At 38.9% G+C, this 23,464-nt stretch overlaps 1 protein-coding gene, 1 long non-coding RNA gene and 1 pseudogene across 5 annotated transcripts in view; 1 reads left to right on the forward strand and 2 right to left on the reverse strand.

The window, feature by feature from the left end:
* Positions 1–3,113: 3,113 nt before the first annotated feature.
* septin3 (septin 3) lies at positions 3,114–14,605 on the reverse strand. Of its 4 annotated transcripts, none has more exons than XM_032500662.1 (10): positions 14,362–14,605; positions 10,955–11,350; positions 10,634–10,762; positions 8,554–8,635; positions 8,201–8,338; positions 7,136–7,253; positions 5,951–6,046; positions 5,632–5,728; positions 5,470–5,521; positions 3,114–4,607 (listed from the first exon to the last, which is right to left on the reverse strand). In XM_032500662.1, the coding sequence occupies exons 1-10, from the start codon at positions 14,549–14,551 to the stop codon at positions 4,478–4,480; spliced, it is 1,428 nt and encodes a 475-aa protein (XP_032356553.1). In that variant the 5' UTR covers positions 14,552–14,605; the 3' UTR covers positions 3,114–4,477. The 4 variants fall into 4 exon arrangements, with proteins under 4 accessions (XP_032356553.1, XP_032356570.1, XP_032356560.1 ...); XM_032500679.1 differs by lacking the exon at positions 14,362–14,605 and adding an exon at positions 13,980–14,135; XM_032500669.1 differs by lacking the exon at positions 14,362–14,605 and adding an exon at positions 12,976–13,185.
* The window catches only part of LOC116670299 (uncharacterized), a 23,234-nt gene continuing 11,762 nt past the window's right edge, over positions 11,993–23,464 (forward strand). The window contains exon 1 of the long non-coding RNA XR_004326996.1: positions 11,993–12,005. This is a non-coding gene — a long non-coding RNA (uncharacterized LOC116670299). The remainder of the gene's footprint in view (positions 12,006–23,464) is intronic.
* Positions 17,493–23,464, reverse strand: part of LOC116670295 (serine hydrolase-like protein) — an 8,003-nt pseudogene continuing 2,031 nt past the window's right edge.

A 23,464-nucleotide genomic window follows, 5' to 3' on the forward strand; every position in this document is an offset into this window, starting at 1 on the left:
AGCTTCTCATGTTTTTTTTTTTTTTACATTTAGTCACAACATATGAGCCTCATGGTCATGATGTACTGTCATTCACGACACATCTGCAGGAACGTCAATACATGCAATTGTGACACCGTTCCACAACTGAGATCCAAGTTTAACCCTTGTGCATCAAAAATAAGTTGCCTGGATGTGATCGTAAAAAGAACTGCCATGAAATTATATTAATTTTATTTTTCACTATCACTGACCTTTTAAACACTCTATTAACCCTGTAAATGTCAGTTTGTTAAAAAAAAATCCCAAGCAGATTTACGGTTTTTATACAAAAAAGCCCTCAAAAGTCATTTTCTATGTACTAAATGCTATTTTATTTTCACAGTCTGCGATATGTCAATGATTAGAAACACTGATTTTGATGCATTGCATCAAACACTGCAGTGCTGCATAATACAGCACCAATAACCGTAGTGGAAACAAGTAAAATACTGTGTATTTGTCCCATAGGGCATACATGGCTCAATTTGGTGGAAAATAGTTAAAACTACAATTTTGAAGCCAAGGCTCTAGACAAAAAGTCTGATAATGGAACACATGATTTTTATGCTGTAATGGCTATGTTACAGTTCAGGGAATTGTGGACCCAAATGCAGAGATCAGGCAGGAATGGTTTGAGCTTGAGAAACAAAAAGCAGAGTTCCAACCAACACAGGGATCCAAAAAGCAGTAGGCTAACACAATGTATCAAAAGGAAGAAGGTAAAAACTAAAGTCCAGAAGGATGGAAAAAAACCAACAACAGGATCTCTAAAACAAGAGCACAGAGACCGGGGAAAAACTCACAGGAACAAAAAAGAAACCAAGATTCCAAACACAGGCACACCGACTGAAACACACTGACAGGACACCAACACAAAAAAAAAGATGATCTGACACGAGACAAAGGAAACACAGAGGTCAAATACAAGAGGTAATGAGCAAACAAGGAGCAGGTGATACAACAGGTGAAATACATCAGGGTAGGGCAGAACAATCAGACAGGAGGTAAAACACAGGAAGTAAAACTAGACAGGGACGAGGGGCGAAAAACGAGACATCAAAATCAAACAGGAAACAGAACATACACTAACCGGAAAACACAAAAAAGGAAGTTAAACTAGGCAAGACAAGGGAGGAAACTAGGATATGAAACAGTAAACAGAACAAATAACAGAGAACACAAACCTACACAATAATCACTGAATCATACACAAACAGGAAAAAAACACAGTACAGAAATGAACAATCAACAGGGAAATACAGGAAACAGAAATATACACAACCACAACAGGCTATGGGATTAAAAATTTTGATTTAATAGGAAGATTTTGTCTTTAAGGGTCTGAGTGTTTATACAATGGCTATACAGTTTACTATAGACGTACTATAGGAGCGGATGTTGATAATGATAAAAAAAAATGTTTTTAAAAAAAATCGGTGTGTACAGAGTGTCTGATTGACTAAAACAGCAGCTCATTATGAGACTGCCCTCCAGATGCACACTGGGAGTAGAAGTCCGCAGAACCAGGGGTGAGATGAGATCACTCCAGCCTGTAGTAATTTCACAGTTCATTGATGGTCAAATTCAAATTTGATAAATTAAACCCAAACTAGCTGTCTACTTTTTGTGTTCCAGTAATTAGATATTATGCTCATTAATAACAAGCTAATTGTTTCATTCTTTTTTTTTTTAGAATAATCAGTTATATACAAATCTATAATTAGCCTGTTTCCTTCACTACAGCTTTCCTTGGGGCTCTTGACTTTGAGAATCTTGAGTCATGTAAGTTCAACATAAGGTGTCCTATATCACCTATTACTACTACTACTAATACTACTACTTCTTATAAACGTAACAAAATACCACATATAATAATTTGAGCATTTTGAAAATGTATTCATTGTTGAGACTTTAATGATAACAGCTCTTGTCAAACAAATATGGGAATGTGCTTTTATTAAATAAAGAATAAATTACAATAATGACAAAGACATTAATTTACAAATAACTCAATACAACACTGAACATGATATATCAATGTATCACAGCAACTTTGAGAAAAGTGGTTATTAAATAAATGGACATAGTGACGTTCTACTGATTTAAAGTAATTAGTGATATGAGGCCAGTGTGCTGTCAGTTTAGTTAGACGAGAGTTAAGACAGCAGAGTGTTTACCTCATGCAATAGCAACTTAATGTACACATCACACATTCAGAATTGCAGCGATGTGTGAACTGATTGGCTTTAAGTAATCAGGCAATATGGACAAGCATGCACACAAACATTGTTTCAAATTTCTGCTTGAAACCTTTGACTGCACTAAATTCACAGATGATTCTAAGTGTGTTGCCGATGTTACATTTCATATCAAAATCACACAAATGGATATGAGTGTATAAAATGATGATTCAACTTGGAAAAAAAAAATTGATAGATATCGAAAGATTGAATTACTTGTAATTTTGGCGTATTTGTGCTCTAGAGTTTAAATAATTCTGAGCAAAACTTGGTGAACATGTTTACAATATAACAAATCAAATTGATTTGGAATAATTACACCAACACTTTTAGTGTATACCACTGGTGTAATATCATTAAAGCTTCTTGTAAACCTGATCTGGAGATATATATGACTTATCCCTGACAGCAGTGGAGGACCCAAACTCTGTAAACTTCATCAGACTATAACACTGGACTGTGTAAAAATGTAAAATCCTAGCAGTCGGAATGTCCGAGGACACAAAGTATTTCTTGTTCTACCGAGTAACTGCTTATACATGGGAGAGTGCTGCCACCAAGTGGTAAACAATACTGCTTTTAGTTTAAAAAGGCATTAAAGGTGGAGTCCGCAATTTTAATCCAATAGACTTTTTGTCAAATTCAGCAATTGTCTTCTCACGGTCCGCTAGCTGTCTCCTCTGTGTGTGTGCTGAAAAATAAACTGGGTGTTCATACACAGTCCTGGCTCTGTAAATGGGAAACAAACCGAACAGGGGAAAGGCCATGGTTGTATAAAGAGAAAGTCAGTAGGAGTAAAAGGGGCACTAAAAAAGGAACACTGACGAGGGGTGTATTTCTTTAGGTGTTGAGTCCAAATATTAACAATATTTGTCCAGGATCGCTGACTCCACCTTTAACACAAATATTGGTCACCGCATCAAAGTTCCATATGTTCGCAAAAAACTATGCAAAAGACATCAAACAGAAAATTAAAATTAAAAAAATAAATTTTCTGTTCACCTATCATCCGGTATACTAAGTACACCATTGGTTCTATTTCTTTTGTGTCAGAAAAAAATCTTTTTATGAAAGACCAGTGGGTATAATGAGGTGGAAAATGCATTACATTTACAGAGCCTTACAAAAAACATGAGCAACAGTAGTGTTTTTTTCTTGAAAGAAATAAAGAAATAAAATTGGGTGCACGTTGTCCATTTAGCTGTCAATAAAGTTTACAAAGTCAATCTGAATCCAGAAAAAAGAGGAATATTTATTAAAACCAATGATGTGTTTCATACTTTGCAAGAGCCTAAACAACTAATGCAAGTAAGCAGAAATGCACCGGAGCACATTTCTTTCCTCTATACCCACTGTGGTGTAGCAAAGCATGCGGAGCTGTATCGTCATACAGTTTTCAGTTTGTGTGCACTATTATGGTGAACCATGTAGTTACAGAATCTGCAGTATGTACAGTCATGCACCTTGTGGGCTATTTAATTACACACAATTACTAACACACTGCTGCCCACAGAATTGCATTTCATATGTGACTGATGTTTTCTCTCATTATAGTATGCAGGTTTATGCAAGCACGTGGAAAAATGGAAAATCAAACATAAATAGCACAAGGGAACATTGGAGTAATTTCATTTGTCTTCTTTGTGAGGGTGGGTATTAAAGAAGACAGCACAGCGTGTACTGTTTGTTAAGCCCCCTCTGACAGGAAAGCCACAGGGATTCTTTCTTCAAATGAATAGTTGCTGCTGAGAATTGTAAGAAAGCAATTTGTACAGATTTAACTGCAGAGCTGTCTCGTGCATCACTACTGTGCAGAAATTATGATTTCATTATTTTGAGCAAATTCTTTCATTTGTCTGAATTCAGACATCAGTTGCAACACATCACAAAAAGCCTCTTAAACACATAATAATGTGGCACTTTCTAATCTTACACTACCCGTTTCAGGATAAATTACAAGGCATTGGCAGTTGATAAATTGTTAATTTTATAAGTTATCTGTTAGTGACTTCCCTTTCATCCAAATATTCATAGGAATGGCTTTAAAATGAATCCAGAGGGGTTTGATATGTGTTTGTGGGAAAGAATATGTAGAATATTAAATTATTTTCCAAGCATGCAACAACCCCGTGGTGACAATGATAATAATATTTCATAGATTAATCCATCAGCTTCATTGCACTGTTTTGTTTGTATTCTCACTCGGACTGAACTGACTACAGGTTGCTTTCTTGGGTGTCATTGGAGGATATGGGGTGGAGACCCCCATTCTCGTTCAGTCTCTTGGCACGATAAGTTTCATAGTGAATGTTGTGAGTGACCTCCTTTAAATCCTGGAGGTGAGACCTGAAAAAAAGAGACACAGGTACACAAAGCAGACATGTTACAAGTTATGTACTTGTCTATTTGACAGGGAGATAACAGCATTATTGTGTACGTGTTAGTGATTGTTATCTTTAGGTTTAATGCAGCAGTAAAATCTCGCCAACTGCAAAAGCATTATTGAACACAGGAAGCAATCGGAATCAATGGGATTTGCCACAGGGTTACATTTAAAATGATCCCCTCACGAGCAAAGAATTATACAGAATGTATAAAATACAAAATACTTATTATGGGTTTATTATGCTTGTGTTTACAACATTATGTTTCATAACTGAAACTATTAGTCAATTAGTTTATCGTCAGAAAAAGCGATCTATTTTGGTAATTGATTAATCATTTGAGTCATTTGTTTGCGCAGAAATTCTCAAATGTCAAATGTTAATTTTTGCTGGTTTTCTTAGCCTTCTGTGGTAGTAAACTGAATATCAATAAATTATAATAATAATAATAATAATAATAATGATATTCAATTTAAAGACTTCAATTGTGATTTTTCACAAATTTTTGACATTTTATATACCAAATAACCACTCGATAAATCAAGAAAATAATCAGCAAAATCTTCCATAATGAAAATAATCATTAGCTGCAGCCCTAGTTTGGGGTCCCCTGCTGGAGCTGCCCCCCCTGCGACCCATTACCGGATAAGTGGACGACGATGGATGGATGGATGCAGCCCTATTTTTAGTTTTTATTACCCACAATTCATGTTGTTGAATACTATGACGCAAAGAAAGTTTCCTAATACGAGATATCCCATGTCTCTAATGGCTCCTTAAGTCCAGTTTATTGCATTGAGTTTGATTTTAAAAGAGTATTTTACCTGATCAGGAAATCTCTCAGCTGAGCAAACTCACAATGGTTGGGGTTTTCAACTGCAACAAAACATTGCATAGAATCAATTGTCATATCTAGTCCTTACACTATCAATATTATTTCTATTTGACTGTAAATGTTACTTATAAAGAAAGGCCATATAACCCACCTTCTATGATGCCCCACGCTGTCTTCCTCCCCAGAACTCGTTTGCCATTTACTTGATATTCTTTGTCGCTACCCACAACAGCAAAGGGCATCGCCTCCTATGGACAGAGACATTTCAACACGGTTTAGTGTACCGAAGAGAGCTGCACAAGGTTTATGAGATAAAACAAATACACGTCATGCCCCAGTGCCCTGACATTCTGTTTGGATGAGCCAGTGCATGAGTGTATAAAAGAGAGAGTGGGTCAAGCTGGGTGTAAAGTAAGGATGGGGAAGACTCTTGGACAAATATGTGTTAAAGAAAGAACAGAACCACTTACTCTGATCTTGTCATTGTCGCTCTTGTCCTCCATGTCCTCATCAAACTCTTTCTGTGGGTAAAACTCAATCCCGCCCATCTCCAGCTCCTTCCTTACCTACAGCACAAAACGAAGCCCGGGAAGAACACAGATCTGTGACACAACTTCATCTGATCACTGTTTCAAATCACTTGTGTACCCCACACTCTGGAGAAGGTTTTTAAAAATATTCCGATAAGCCAACATTGGCAAATATTCTTTACATACACACATTACATAAACATTTTTGGAGCATCTTTGGCCACTTAGGGGCAGCAACAACATGCTGTAAACACAACATTGACACGTTATCACCTTATAAAGGGGATTTACCAAAGTTGTTGGCAAACAGCTGCTTATTCACACATCCAGCAGACAGAAAACAACATTAGCATTCATTTGTCATTTGTGTTTGTTTATTGGTTGCCTAATGAATGTAATATTTACTCTACTTTTAGCTCTGTTTTTGGTCTCTACCAATAACTCTTGAGAGAAATATCTGTCTCTTTAGCTGCTAAATGCTCCACTATGTTCACCAGCTGGTCGCTAACTTCGTCTTACTGCTGCTTGGTGCTGAGCAGGTGGTGTACAGTGGGTTGTTAAGAGCTTTTTCACTGAAAACAGCTGCCTGCTGTGGCCAAAAAAATGATGCTATGAGAGTGAAGCAAAAAAACTGAGGGATGTAAAACCAAAAATTTAGTTAAAAGATGCTATAATGCTCCATAGAAATGAGTAGAACCGCAGAGTTGGGTGATAATTCTCTGTGTATTATTATGGGTAATATGAAATGTGACGTTTGTAGTGACAAACACTACAAAGGTCACCTTTCATATTACACATAGTCGTTTAACCCAATGAAAAAAAAAATACATTGAATAAAAATAGATAAAATATTGATTAGAGCAGCTTTACAGGCCAAAACATGTACTGAGCAGGACGTTTTGAAGTTGAAAAATAACCTATCTCTGTAGAAGACAAACAATATAATAAAAATAACTCAAACATATTTTTGGCATTTCTTGATACGTATTGATGTTGACACACTGTATAAATGGATACCTTTATCAATACCATATTGGAAAAATAAGCTAATATTGGCTAATATATAGGCTTTGCTGGCCAATTTATCATATAGCTTCAGTGGCATCATCATTGGTTAACACGTACCCGTTGTTTGAAATCCTGTCTCTCCTCAATGGTCATTGTGTCTGCCTTTGCAATGACAGGAATAATGTTGACCGAGTGACTCAAGCGCTTCATGAACTCGATGTCTAGTGGTCGAAGACTGGGACAGAGAAACAGACAGACACAGAACAGAAAAGACAGACACGGAAAGTGAGTAAGTCGGTAGATTTAGAGGCTGTGAGTCTTTAGGAATGCACGCATGCGTCAGTGAAAAGAGAATCAAAATAACAAATAGTAAAAAGGGGCACAAAGATTTTATTAATCATATTTCATACTTCTCATTGCATTTCCCGAGTCGTGTAGCAATTACAAAAGACTTAACAGTGTGGAAACTGTTTAAAGAAATGGGCTTGTCAATAGACACAGGTTGTGTCCCAGTTCACAAAACATTCTGTCCGTCTCAATTACCCTGGCTAAGAAGGATAGGATACACTGGCTGTATTACACAAAAGACTTTCTCTATTTATTCAATAAAGAGCAATTTTACAGCTGCCAGCATTAGCCAATTGTGAGGTGTTCAGGAGAGAATGTTGTTTCAACACAAAGAAGCTCTCTTGATTTAAGGCTTAGTTCATCTGAAATTAAATATTTTTGATAAAGGGACATAGACTGTATGCTGTATATGTATGGGGTGGGGGTGGCAGTAGCTCAGCCCGTAGGGAGTTGGGTTGGGAACCGGAGTTGCCGGTTCAAGTACGGAATGTGGATAGGTGGCTGGAGAGATGCTACTTCACCTCCTGGGCACTGCCAGGTGCAAGACAACGTACCCCCCCCCAACCGCCCAGGGCGCTGGTCCAGGACTGGCAGCCCACCCACTCTGACATCTCTCCATGCATTGTGCATGAATAGGACCAGAGTAGTGATTACTTACAAAACAGAGTGTAAATTGTAATTTCAATAAAATTTCAATAAACAGTATAAATTAAAAAAAATTAAAAATAAGTTAAATTATGTATGCTGCTCTCTTTGCCAACAAATTACTAAAAACATGTTTTAGATCAGATACGTGACTTTACTAATCTCTAGTGCTGACAGAGTTTAACTCACGAGTGTCCAGTTGGGGTGATAAAATATAGACAGCAGTGCACCCTGGTGTCAGGGATGCGCTTCTTTCTAGTGATGTTGACCTCCTCCTTTAGGAACTTCTCATACTGCTCATTGATGTACTTGGAAATGGGGTCCCAGCTGTGGATACGGAAGAGAGGGGCAGTTTGAGAGTAAAAGTTACTTGGGCAAGAAAAAAGAGAAGGAGAAGAAAAAGACTTCACTTGAGTAGAACATTCTCAATAAGGTTTCAGGGAACAAAATGTTGCTTTTGGTAAGGTGACAAGTAAAAAACTGTTATTGGTAAGCTATGCAATAATGATGACATTTATGGGGCTTGATGCAGGGAAACCCACCAGTTGTCGTTATTAATTAGGTCTCCAAAGCCTGGCGTGTCAACGACTGTCAGCTTCATCTTCACCCCACCCTCCTCAAGGACTGTAAGAAACATAAACCACAGTGTTGCTTTGTATTTGGAAAACAATCTATTTTATAGAACTGGTCTGTATCTGAATATTTAACATATTGTCCATGTGTTTATGTTTGGAATAAAAGAAAAACAGCTAGAAACACAGCAAACAAAGTATGAATGATCTGATAGAGATATTTGTAACACGTCTGCTGTGTCTCATTCCGATTTGTCCCTTTCTAGCAAGAGCATAATAATGTTAGGTCATTGTCAACCACAGGCGATGTATGCATGGTCCTGTAAAAATGTAGCAACCAAACACTGAACTCTGTCCAAGGGTTTGACATCTCCCCACTTGTCCCTGTTGCTGTTAAATCATCAAGGATATAGACGAGTTCAGTCACTTCTTCAGTCCTACATGCCATGTACTGAATGCTACATGCTGAAGAGTCCCCAACTGATTTCATAAACAGCATGCAGAGCTTTCTATTTGATACTAACACTGGGGGAGGGGCGCCAAAGTCGTATTATCAAATACTACACATAGTACTGCTTTGCATAGGAGTAATCTGTTCTGTATTCTAGCCAATTAGGACTATTTTTAAACCTAAATCATGGCCGATTCTTGCTGTTCAGTTTGGTTCATTAAAGCAGAAAGCTTTTGTATTGTGGAAGAATATAATTTTATGAGAGGAACTCAGCAATGCGTAAAACAAGCCTGATTCCTCACTCTACGACATTGTCAGCAAACCACAATTTGAGCCAGGTTTACCTCTTCGTTTCAGTTGTCAGCAGGGGTCGTTCATTGTTACCATGGAAACACAGCTCTCAGTTCAGAGACTATGTGGTGTTATGGTAACAAACGTTTTAGGCTTTGAGTAAGAAAGCCTAAATAACATCCACTTTTTGTGAAAGAGATATTAGCGGATGAGACACACAAGCTTGTTTGTCTCATTTGAGATGTCCTATTATAATTTCAATGTGACAGACGGACACACATAGACTGGCTGGTCTGTTGAAATCTGAATTCTGAGAAAATGGAAAAAGGATGACAGAGGTTTTGTGAGACAAAAGAGACCATTACAAAAGCTCAGTCTGTCAAACAAAAGTCAAATGAAAATGAAAAAAAGTTGTGATGCAGCTCTGTATGCGAGTAAATATTATCTGGGCTGAAGATCAACAAGTCTGTCCACAGGCCCTGACAGAAAAACACTTTCAAAATCATCACAGTTACGGACATTACTCCTAGGATTGATGTATTTGTGTCAAGTTAAAGCTGTCAGCGATCCAGTCGGAATCTGTAGGCCCAAGAACAAGCTGTACTTGCCGATAACTAAACAACATTTGTCATGACGTAGTGAAAGTGTTAGTCGTGTTTCTTACTGGACCCTTTGCCTCCCTGCCTTAAAGTGCCCATATAATGCTCATTTTCAGATTTATAATTGTATTTGGAGGTTGTACCAGAAAAGGATTACATGGTTTCATTTTCAAATAACACCACATTTTTGTTGTACTGCACTTTGTTGCAGATCCTCTTTTCACCCTGTATCTTTAGGTTTCGGTTTTAGCTACAGAGTGAGACATCTCACTTCTTTACTATCTTTGTTGGGAGTCGCACATTTGCAGTAGCTAGGTGAGGATCACATCAGCTAGATAAATTTCTCCAACTTTGGTCAGTTCAAGGCAGGATTAGAGGGCGCAGTTGTAGTTCTAGTATAATAATTCCAAAGCAATGTACCTGGAAGGAACATTCATTCTCAGTAAATGGACACAGCATACAAATCATCAAAACCTCTCACACAAAGTACCTGCAGAATAAACAGAAGGTGGCCAGAGCATTTGTAGCTCAACTAAAATAAATGGCAAGCTCCCTTGGCAGCTACCAGGGTGCACTAATAGACTGTAAGTAGGCTATGTGGGACTTTTAAGAACGCGGTCACAGGTTGTTAATTTTCTCTGTCAGATGGAAATGCTGCTATAAATGTCTGGCTCTAAAAAAAGAACAGAAACTCCGTCCCTGTACTCACCATGAGACACCGCTTTGATGTCTACAGTTTTGGGGATCTTCTCATCACGGGCCCATCCTGCGCTCCTCCTGCTCACCTGGGACTTGAATAGGGTGTTCACCAGAGTTGACTTTCCGAGACCGCTGTGACCTGAGACGGAAAAAAATGAACGGACAAGGCCAAAGAGCAGGGAACAATTATAGAAAAAGCAAGACAAAAAAAAAGAGGAAAAAATTAGTTTGCTTTGCTTTTCTTCAAGAACTAAAATCCTAGACAAAGAATACAAATATTCTTTCACAACTTTACACAGATATTCATCTTTTACCTAATTCTGTAACTTACCAACAACCATGATATTAAAGTCAAAGCCCGTCTTCATGGTTTTCTTCCTCATCTGCTCAATGATAGTGTCGATACCAATGTACCCCAGCAAAGTGGATCCACCGCTGGAGCTGTTGGAGCCTCCATGACCATGACCTCCATTGTGCGCAGCAGTGTGACCTCCAACGTGGCCCGCACCGTGGCCCACACCATGACCGACATTATGACCCACACTGTGACCGTGACTCCCGATGGGGACTGGAATGGCACTTGGAGGAACTGAAACGCCACCTCCTCCCCCAATGCCGGGGCCCTGGGGTGGGAAGGGGTTGGAGGGTGATGGAGCCCCCACATTAGGGGGCTTGGCAGGGACGACTGGTTTGGGTCTCACTTCTGGAGGAACTATGTCTGACATGTCTGCAGAAGAAAAGGAAATGAGGTGAATTTACAATACAGTTTTTCATCAACAGAAAATACTGCCACATTAGGAAGTAGGCTAGAAGAGCATGCTGATCCTCTCCTCCTTTTAAATTGTTCTACAGTGAAGATGGGTTGTTACATTGGTTTTAAAGGGTTAGTTCACCCAAATTAACTAAAATGAAAACTAAAAAATATATTATTTTTGTCATGTAGGCCTACATCTAGCCCTGCAGAGAGTTTTGGTTTTGGTTTTGAAGACATCAGTCTTCAGAGTAGTGGGGACATTGTGAAACGAGATGTTGCTGTTGAACCTTATCCAGCTAACTGGGTTTTGGCCAGATCTCACATATCCACATTGAATACAGTTTCTTTTTCAATCTTCATCGATTTTAGCTTATTGCAGATAAGTATCAGTGTAGATGTTGGCTGATGACAACTAATTGCAGTACAGAAATGCAAAAGATGTATTTAAAGTTATTTGAGAAACAGTATCATCATACTTACTTAATTTGTCCACCAGAGAGCTAGTTTATTTTTTACAGATGCAAAATGTTCTGCTAACGACATATCTTGGTGCTCACAATTTATAAACTGACACTCTTAATGACACAAATACAATTCTGGAATGAATTGGGATCAACTTTGGAAAACAGTTTCTGCATAATGTGCAATTAATACAGACTACAGGTTACAGTATTCATTGTTGTCGAATGTGTCACTATGTCGTTTGGTACTTTTTGTTCTATATTTCTGTATGTCCATCAAATGTAAAAGAGTAAATATACAAAAATAAGGTCATTGGTTGACTCAAATTTGAATGTTTCCCAGTTTTCTCAGTCTAAGTCTACTGTGATAGTAAACTGAGTTTGTCAGACACTCTAGACTTTAGAGGTGTAGGATGTTACAGTGGACTCTGCCATTTGGTATTTTAGACCAAATGACTATAATAATTGATAATGAAACTCACCCCAACTGAAACTATATTCACCGTTACAGTATTGTATCAGGGTGGATAAATCTCAGAAATTGATACAAAATTGGTATATGCAGGGCTTGACACCACTACAGGTAAGATAGAAAACAGTGTATATTTTTTGTAAACTGATCATGAAGTGAAGCAAACAGTGCAGGCAGATGGTAACAGTGATAGTTGATTACCTCATCCCTGCAGGGTGCACACATGGATCAGCCTGCTGTCATGCTTTAAGTCTTTGCAGCCGCAATGTTAGATCCAGATGATACAGGTCAGTGAGGAAGTGGCTGTCACTGTGATTCATGCAGCCCATCTCCCCCTCTCTGCTTGCCCTCCTGCTCTATTCATTGTGAGCTAAATACCGCAGGCAAATCACACTTGAAACACTAAAGCATACAATAGCTGTTATCTTTGCACTGTTTGTTCTGGGTGGACGTGCAAATTACGTTAAGGGCACTCACTACAAGGCTCCATATTTAACTAACCATTTTGTATCTTTTGACAACACACGAGGTAAGCTTCATCACAGCCTGTCGAGCTCCATTGTCTCTCTCCAGTCATGCTGCTTATAACATTAACGTTACCAGCTAGCGGCGGTTCCATGTTAGCTGCTAGCTACAGTCCGTTGATGTACGTGAGTCACACTTACCGATTCCCGTTCAACTGAGCCGCAAATCTGCTTTTAGTTGACTGACCGATCAATCGTGCCCAATAACAAACGATGTATATCCAAACACAGAGTTAACAAGATGAGAGCGGTCATGTGAATATTCTGGGTACCTTCCCTTCCCTCCAGCCCTGAGCCCCCCTTTTCCGTTACCAAGGCGACAAGAGGAGAGGGAGTGGGGAGATGCAGCGCGCATGCGCACTATAACTACTAATTTGGAACAGTGTCTTCTGTCTGTCAGTGATGCATGCAGACTATTTTTAGGGAACATTTTAGATGAAATTATTATTGGACAAAGTTATATGGTGAAAGAAGTCAGATCCACATATACTTAAGTAAAATGACCATAGTCCAATGTACAATAACAATACACCATACAAGTATAGGTTCTGTTTTACTAAAGTTAAAGTGTAGAAGTATTATGAACAGAATGTACTTAAACTATCAAAATGGATCATGTATGCAGACTGGGCCCTGTCACTGTTAAATTATTAGATGAGTATGAGCCTATTTATGTAGAGCTACATTTTTATGACTTTATATATCAAAATAGATCATATCTATAGAATCATACTGTATTTTGCGTAAAATTGTACTTTGTAATGACTAGTATTTATAAATGCTAGATTAATGTAGTGGAGTAAAAAGTACATTTTCCTCTGAAATGTACTGGAGTTGAAGTAGCAAAAAATAGAAATACTACAGTAAAGTACAAGTAGCTTAAAATGGTAAACTGATGCATTAACATGTAAGCAGACACTGGTGAGTAGTTTTATTTATAACAAACTATTTTTTACAAACTCATCATCTTCATTTAAAATCGTAATCTGCTCAATAAGTGTTAAACTATCATAGTGTAACAATCAACCTTGTTTGACTACAGAACTGATGGACGTACAGAATGCAACCTTTGTTTAATCCAGGCTATATCCTGTGATAGTACTACAAAATCTACAGGGTTGACTTAACTACACCACACTACTCACAATTTATCTCTGGGTGTTTCTCCTGTCATCCTTCTTTAGCTTTCCTTTCTGCATGTTTTGGCTGTTTGTTTGTCTCTGTAGAGGGCTGTGTTTCAGGGTTAGGATTTGATAGAGTCTTCTAACCAACGTTGTAGTGTCTCTCTTCAGCATGTCTGTTGCTCTACTGATAAGGAGCAATGTCTTAATTCCCTCTGCTGTCCTCTTTGACACCCCCCCCCTCCACCCACTCCACTGACTTCCCACCCCCTTAGATATAAAATTATTGGACTCTAAAAACATTTAAAACAAGAGGTGAAAGAGTCTCTGCCTTGTGTAATTTAAGGGATTTGTTGACTTTGTTCAGATAAAGTCTTTCAAGTGGTTTGGATAGCTCTGTACTCACCTACGTACACTGACCCCGGGTAGTACATGGTGACGTAATACGGGTCATCTGGCTCCTCCATGATAAATGCTCTGTCTGCTGGAGAGTAAATTGGTTTTTGTAGAGGAGGGAAAGCTGTTGTTGTTGTCTCGTCTGGTCTCTGGTGCACTCTGTGCTGTGGCTGATGTGATGGCAGGTCAAAGACCCCCATTGAACTGATGACAAAACTGTTTGTGTTGAATGGGCAGTATTTCTCTGAGGGATATTGTGGTAGCTTTGCAGGCACCCCAGGATGGTCAGATGGTGCAAAAATATCTATTTGATTCAGTCCTGTGTCACTGAGGTTTAACTCTTTGAGGCTTTTATTTGGTTTGGGATCAAACTGATGTTTGTGTGAGAAAATTTCAAGTTTTGAAAGGGTCGTTTTTGATGTGTTGCACTCAACAGAGGCAGGTCGGAGAGCCTCCTGTGTTTGAGGTGCCTCCAGACATGTCTTAAATTGATTTAATCTGTATGCACACTGAAGAGACTCCGTTTCATGATCAATGTCTCTTGACTGACAGCTGTAATCCTTTGAAACACAGTCAGACTGAGCTACTGGGGCCAGAGCCTTAGACCACAATCTCTGTTTCTGAGGAGACTTGATGTTTTGAGACACACTGGTTTGTTGAGAGAGTTTAGATGAATTTCCTGTAATTGTCTGCATGTTGTTTTCTTCACGAGGTCTCCTGATATTGGATTGAAATGTTGTATCCACTTTTGTGTCATTGTTGAAGTCAAATTGTCTTCTCCTGGTCTTAATATCAGGTGAGTGATTCAATATCTGCTCTGTGGAAAATAACATTTTGGGAGTTGTTGGGGAAGCTGGACTTCTCTCATAATACATTTGTTTGTATGAGTTGTCCTTGGAGGTGTATTTTCTCCTCTGAGGGTAGTCTATACACTGCCTGTGAAGGTTTGGGCTCGACTGAGTGGCCAGTACATCAAACACTGATTGAGACTCTCCCTGAACAACATTAGCAAAATGAATCCCTTTAGACTCTGAGAGAGACGTTTCTGTACCTGTCGCTCCACTTGGCAGAAATCCCTTTTGCTGTTTGATGTTTGACGTTGGTTTAGGGATTGACGTAATGTTTATGTTCCTAGGTGGAGGCTTTGGTTTATCTTTAGCAATGTATTCTCTTTTACTTAAACCAACTGTGCCTTCCAAAAAGCAGGAGTTTTGAGACGTGGCTGCTTGTCTCTGGGACTCAGAGTAAGTCTGATGTCGAGACATGGGACAATCTCTCCTCAACCCGGGATGAGTGAAATCCAGTAAAGCTTCTTGGTCAAGAATGTCATGTTTTTCCTCATTTGAAGACATCTGTTTAATGGACTCATGCGCAACTTTAGTATTCAACATGGATATCGATCTAGCACGTCTTTCTTTAGCGACAGGGGAAGGCTGCTTGCCTCCTAGGCTATCCAAACTCATCCCTTGGCACAGGGAAGTAGGAGATGGACTCAGTCTGGGTGTTGGGACAGTCAAAGTCAGAGATACACTCGACTTTGGCTGAGGCTGGAGCAATAATGAAGAAGGATCACTGAACTGAGAGGAGGGGAGATGAGGAGAATCCTTTGGCTGTGGTTTCAGAGTGGGAGAGGAATTTGGTTTTGAAGCAGGAATGATGGAGATGCTGGGCTTTGCAGAGAGAGTAAGAGCGCTGTATGTTTTGGGCTCAGTTCTTGGGAGGGTTGAAGGTCTTTCTCCGAGGCTTCTCTGTGTATGCTGACATAATTTACTCCGAGAAGGCTGACTGGAAGGCTTGGAGGAAACAATTGGGAGGAAAGACCTGCAGCCAAAGGAAAGAAGAAAAAGTGTAAACTACAAAATAAATTCATCATAACATTGACAATATTAACACATCATGAAACTGAGAAAAGAATACAAGCTACAGCTTTGTTTACCTGCCAGTGTTTGACTGTCTAGTGTTGTGTTGTTCACAGATCAGTCCCTTCTTATCAAATGATGTGATTTGAATGGCTTTCTTTTTGATGACAGGAGAAGAGAGGGACAGAGGAGGAGACAAACAGACTGATGAATGTTCGTGTGTCTGTCTGGAGGATGCAGATACTCGAGGGATCAAAGGTGCCAGACGGTCATAAACACTCATTCTGTTGTAAGTTGTGAGAAAAGAGATGAAAATAAAGAATTATTCAATAAATTGGATTATTTATGTTTCAATTCAAAACGTTTAAATCTTACTTGAGTTAAAGCACAGAAATAGCTGCAAGTGCTAACAGTATAGAAATAAAAGCCCCTGTGAGTTATATTACTATATTTAATAGCATGGTATAGTATGGTTTGATTGTTAAAACTAATGCATTAATATGTAGGTTGCATTCCACTTCCATTTAGGGGAAGTTTTTATAAATTAATTAAAAGAAATTCTACATAAAATTTCAATCTGCAAAGTAGCAAGCAACCATAGCTGTAAAATAAATGTAGTAGAAGTATAAAGGGCATAGTGGCATAACAAGTACAGCACTTAGAAATATTACCAAGTTACTTTCAAACACTGCAAATCTGAAACAAAAAGACAGCTAACTATGCACTAACACTATAAATCCCACTACATGACAAATCGTGGCACTGAAAAATGCAACTTTTAAGGAAAACAGACACTAACCTGCTGTCTGCAGCAATATCTCTGTTGTTGACACACTGAGTAAATGAGTCCCAGAGTGAGAGACGGGGAACTCAGTAGGAAGTAGTGGGCACAGAAGTGCCATTCTCTCATTCCTTGATACTGAAGCTGCTCTGTTTCACTCCCACTCTGGTCTCTCATTTTTGTTTAGTTTATGAGATGTCTGTGAAGTCTGAATGTGGTCTTACTGTGTCTACTTACAGTACAGATCCTTCACTTTATCAGAAAAATGTACTTAAAAGTATCAAAAATTAGATTTACTGGGCCCCTGATATTACATAATATTAGTATGTACAGTAAGTATAAGTAAGAAATACCCAGATTAAGTACAAGTACCATAAAGTTGTACCAAGGTACAGTACTTGAGTAAATATACATAGTTTCCTCCCACCACCATTGTAGATAGACTACATAAATCTTAAACATGATCAACTTCATAATAACATGCAGATTAAATCCAAAGAATTGAGGATTAAACAACTTTATTTTGTATGAACTAAGGAAGCCTACAATCATCAAAAGAGGGTTGTTACACACCCACAGTTTCCTCACCATGCCGTCAAGTAAAAACAATGAAAACAAAAAATAAACACTTTGAGCATTACCAAATACTAGTTTCCAGTAATCTTGGTTCATCTAGGATAATTTTGGCATCTTGAGTAAATTGTGTTGCATTTATTCAGTACATATTATTTGAATACAGTCACTACTAACACCATTTTGGCACAATGGCACAAACAATCCTCATGCTTCTCAGCAGCTGCCGTGCAGACATAACCAAAGAGAGAGAGAGAGAGAGGATTAAAAACCCTCCCCACTGGCAACAAATTCATTCCACTTCTGTCATTAACTTCACTAATTTAATGCACAATATAAGTAGAAGTATAACTTCATGATTTATGTAAAGTGATTGTCAAATTACAAAACGTATGTAAAAGTTGGCACAAGTAGATGAAGGCGTGACATTTACATCATGTTTAAATCACATTCCTAAAGGGCAACATGTCCTCCAAACACATCACAATCTTATCCTGCATGAAGTCTTTTCCTCCGTGCACATTAAGCTTCCCTCTCTGCTTCACTTTCCTCTGATCTCTACATAAAGCATGTTAGAGGTCAAAGAAAAGTTGGAATGATAGGACAGGGCATTCTCTCGTCCATCTTTCTCATTCTCTTCTTCCATTTTATTTCTCCATGTGTAAGGTGTCGACTCCCATCCCGCCGGTGTCCTGGCAGCACCCCTGTCCAGATGGCCTCCCGCCTTGCTCCACCTCGCCCTCTTGATCATATCAGGGCATTGCTATCGTCATCTCTGCAGTTCACACTCGCCACCAGTGGGTGATGCCGGACTGTTTTGTTGCTCCACTTGTGGGCATCCTGCAGCCCTGGCTCAAGGAAGTAAAGGCATGCTCCAAAGCCTGCCAGTACCAAAACCGACACCAGCAGATAGAGGGGGACGAACCAGTCCAGGAACAGCCACGACATCACGGCTGTCACATGTGGGGAAGGGAAGGGAAAGAAAAGGTAGGGAAGGGAGGAAAGGACAGAGAACGGATGAGGAGACAGAGAGGAAAGACATGACAGAGAAAGGGAAGGAAAGAAGGAGAGATGTTCAGGTTTTTAAAAAAAGTAATCCTTTAGGGTGAAATATCACACATGACAGCATCTCTGTGTCCCCTTATTTTTTGTCATTTGTTACAAAGCCATCAGTGTTACACTCCCATGCATCAACACAATCAGCTCCCAGCCTCCAGTCTGTCACTGCTTCTACCAGACTGAGATACAATGATTTTTACACGCAAGTGTTGTACTAAAAATAGTGCTCAGTAGTAAATAAAGTCATCATGCTTACCTGCAGTCGCTGCTGAATCTGTTGGTCTCTTGGTCTTAGATGGTATGTGGTGTGCAGCAGTCGTGAGTCAAATCACTCATCAGATTGTTTCCAACGCCGCAGCTCTGACTGTTGCATGTGAGACGGTGAAAGGTGCTCTCCGAGAGGCACAAGAGACAGAAGCTGCATGCGGCTCTTATCCTACCAAGCTCCTGTCTCTGACGTTCAAAAGGAGGGGTGGGGGTTGCTATGACAACACCCCTGCTCATGGCGGAGAGGAGGGAGGGAGTGGGAGGGAAACTTATATAACTATAATCATTTTTTGGGAGGGGGGAGTGTGACGAGGAGGGGACCCTTCAGATGTCTGTGGATGCTCACCGCCTTGCTGCTCGCTGCATAAAATCAATTCCACTCCATTTAACAGCAAGGCCATCACACAGTTTATGTGACATTGAGAAAGAGGGGGCCATTTTTGTGTGAGCCGTACCTCTAATATCTGCTCTGACTGACGGCAGCTGCAGTCTTTTATGGAGTCACTCCCCTGAGTAAAAGTGGTGGGGAAAAGATTTTTTTTTTGTCTTGCTAGCTCCAAGACATAAGCTGAATATAGAGCGGATTGGCCTACATAATGAAAAGTTGCCAGGGGATGTCATCTCTTTATATGACCATTTTTAATTCATTCTGCACAAGCGGCAGATTCATGAAAAGCAGAGTTAAACAGATCAGCAGGCACTGCACACATAAACATCAAAAGGGCCTTGAGCACCTGCCCTTTTCTTTCCTTGACAGAAAAGTGCTCCTTTTCCTGGGAAGCTTATTAATTTTCCTTTTCTTTTTCAAATAACTGAATATACATTCAGGTTTGCGCACAGCTTCCCTGTCAAACAAATATGTTTATTGAATAAAAAATCTAGATATTAGGACGGGAAATTAGACTGTGTTGTGTTCTGATTAAAATAAAGGAAGTCAGAGTTGTGTTAATATATTTAACGTTTTGTTAAAAAACATTTTTTTTAAATCAAGACTTATGAGAAGTGCCCTTTTCCACTTGAGCCCCTGCCCCAAAAAATGTCTGTGCATGTCCCTGCAGATCAGCTTCAAATGCAACGGTGACATGCAACATCCTGGCCGTACAAGTTACATAAAGAAACAATAGATCCATTGAACAATGTAGGATATGTATATGAGGTCTTGTCAACTGTGGATAAATTGTTCTTCTGTTTGTATATGTTAAGTTTTGGAAATGTTTAGTATTTTCAGGAGCAATTTCATCAATAACTGATTCAGTGGAGGTTTACACATTTAGATATGATTATTCAAAGTCCCTGAAGAAACTTTATAATGTTTTTTTGTTCAAATGCTGCTCAAGCAATATTATGTTAATGACTGAGAGAGAGGAGAACCGAGTACTGAGCTTAAAGTGTGAAATTTCATAATGAAAGTGTGTGTGTATGTGTGTGTGCGTGTGTGTGCGTGTGTGTGTGTGTGTGTGTGTGTGTGTGTGTGTGTGTGTGTCTCCGTGTCCACTATGCCGGCAGCTGCTGTGAGAGCACTTTGGTCTGCAGGAAGTCAGTAACCAATGGAGCAACAACTTTGGGATCATTCAGATGGACGTGATGATCGCCTGATACTGTCACCACCGTGTGCTGAGAGAGACAGACAAAGATCCTTTTGGCATTATTACTAAAACACTGTACATTTAGCATATTATGTTGTTTACTTTGTGTCTTTCACAGTTACATCCCTTACTATCATCACTACCCATCTGTTTGTCGTTCATTCTGCATCTTTGTTAATTTTTACATATATCTTCATACTTTTGCACTATCTTGTTAGACTGGAGTTTGCTACACTGTATGTTGTTGTAATGGTACTTACTGAATCTAGTCTAATCTCTTCCCACTCTAATTTCTCCATCATTTTAGCTTTCCCACACTGACCAAGTTCTTTTCATTCATGATTTCCTATTGCATCATACCTGGCCAAATGTCCGTTCCTGGTCTTTCAGATATACTAGTGCAGACCACCATCATCTAGACTTTGAGAGGTCGCTTTCCTACTTCCTGACCTTCCTGAGCCTATATCTAATAAAGATACTTCTTGTCGATGTCCCCTCTTCTAAATTAGGACATTAGAACGAAACAAAACAGGAATCTGATTTGGTGTGTGAGCTCTTTTTGCACTTTAAGATTTCTGCACATTCTGAGATACTGAGTCTGTACTATGGTACTACTTTTAGATCTGTGCAGCTGCCTGCCACAAAATAATAGAACAACACACATACACCAACATAGTGTTCAAATTACCAAATTATTTTTGTCTACATGTGTTGCTGCAAGGTGGGTCAGGTACAAAAACAAATATCAATGCTGCAATTACTGCAGTTTAATGACATCACTTCATATGAATAAGTATTTTTAATTTCCTAAAATAGCCTCACCCTGCTGGTATTACGATATGTTAAATTATCATAAGAAACTTTTTCCAGCAAAATTATATTTATATTTTCTTTTTTCTCCAAGATTCAAACTCACATTCCTCTCATGATATCCTTGGAGAAGTTTCAGTTGTTTTGATTCTGGTGCTGCACCAAAGCCTTTGTCTCCTCTGAAAAAAACATTTTAAACATGTTTGTTCAGTATGACATGCTTTCAGGATTTCATTAAGGCACATTAAATTATTGGTTTAGGACCCACAAGGGGACTTGAGACAGTCATAACATTATAATGCAAATATCCATTTCAGGTTAATCAATATCTTACAGAACAACTAGAACAGAGGCTTGAATCCTTGACTGCATCTCCAGACTAGACAATACGATGGGAACTATGTTTTTCTGAAAACATATAATGAACCACATGTACTACACAAGCTGAATGTTAAACATCTGGGCAAAAATAGTTAGAGAGAGGAGGTGGTGAATGTGGGGGAGGTTTGGAGGTTAGAAGTGACTTACAAAATGTACTCGCAGGTCTCTGGAGAATACAAATCCTGCTGGAGAGGAACACATTCAGCAGCCAGCAGACGAGAGAAAGTGAGATGTGTAAGTGAGATTATCAGAGAAGAAAAGTAAAACATACTTTGTCAACTTGAACTAGACCTCGCTCTAAAAGGATGTGTACTGATGTTCAGACAGAGTCGGGTTGGCAGCCAACAACCTGAAAGAAATACAACACTTTAGCCAAGCAGACATTAGAGACAAAGAAATCTGAAATAATTATGTGTAATGGATACTTAAACTGCCTTCTCATAAGTGTAAACTCTTTTCTTCTTTTCAGTTTTTTCTGTCTTTTCAAACTGAAGCATCTCATCCATCCCCTGCCTTATCACTTTGGCCAAAAGCAGACTTTGGTGCTTTGGCATTGAAATTCTAATATTTTATTTTGATCCGGGTTTTTTTCTACGGGATTAATTATATTATGTATTCCACACATTTAGTATTGTATTCCTTTAAAATTGTTAGACTTATGATGGAGTTTTGAAAAGGGATACAAACTGATGCTGCAGAACGAGAGAGATATTGTCTTTTGTATTCCACATATTCTTCAAACTTGTAAAAACAATTATGGCGCCTACATTACCCACAATGCAACGTTAAAATTGTAGTCTTCAATCCCAACCAATGCTGACTCAAGTGTCATTACTTGAGGTATTTTATCAGTCTTAACGCAGCTCCCTCTGGAGCCACAAAAGGCATTAAACAACTTTTCTAGCATATGCATTAGTACTCCCCAATCTTTTGAGTTCCCATTTTAACACACTTCACATAAACACAAAACATCCTACACAGATTAAGGTTAATTTCATTTGAATTGGCCACAAACTGGAGTTGTGTATTACCTCTCAACTGCCTTCTCATAAGTGTAAACTCTTTTCTTCTCTTCTGTCTTCTTTTCAAACTGAAGCATGTCATCCATCCCCTGCCTAATCACTTTGGAAAAAGAAATCTGCAGGAAAAGAGACAGAAGTTACTGACAGGAGTAGGATATAAAGATAATGCACTACTACTGCAGCAATCAATTTGCTACTATTAGATGACCTTCCCTTTAAAGATTTGAAATGTAATACAGTGATAATTAAAAGTGTTGAAGTACTGGATCTGTAGGCACGAATCCAAAGCAGTCCAGCAGTACAACAGCATCCACCATTTCAGGATACAGTGCACTGAACTGTGGAAAACACAATGTGGACCATGTATGATACCACGCAAAAAAACATACAGGAACATTCTGTGTAAGGTGTGAAAACAGTAATAAGTTGTATGTGAGCAATCTTAGTTACCATTCCAGCAATATTGCCACCTGTGAAAGAGTGAACAAACACAAGCTTTAGAAACTCGTCAGTCATTTTTTTGTTATGGACTTCAAATAAATTCTGGCTTTGATTGTGAGGCTTTTCATTATAGATTAATCTGTTGATACCTTTTTGATTATTCACTTGGTCATTTAGTCTATAAAGTGCTGGAAAAAATATGAAAAATGTCTAAGCTAGCAACTTCTAAATGCTTGTTTTGTCCCACCAACAAAATTCAGGGTCTGTACATAGGTGTACATCAATGTTTCCCAAACTTAGGGTCGGGACCCAAAATGGGTCACAGACCCGTTTT

This window comes from Etheostoma spectabile, chromosome 2 (assembly GCF_008692095.1).
Source record: "Etheostoma spectabile isolate EspeVRDwgs_2016 chromosome 2, UIUC_Espe_1.0, whole genome shotgun sequence".
NCBI classification, from domain to species: Eukaryota; Metazoa; Chordata; class Actinopteri; order Perciformes; family Percidae; genus Etheostoma; species Etheostoma spectabile.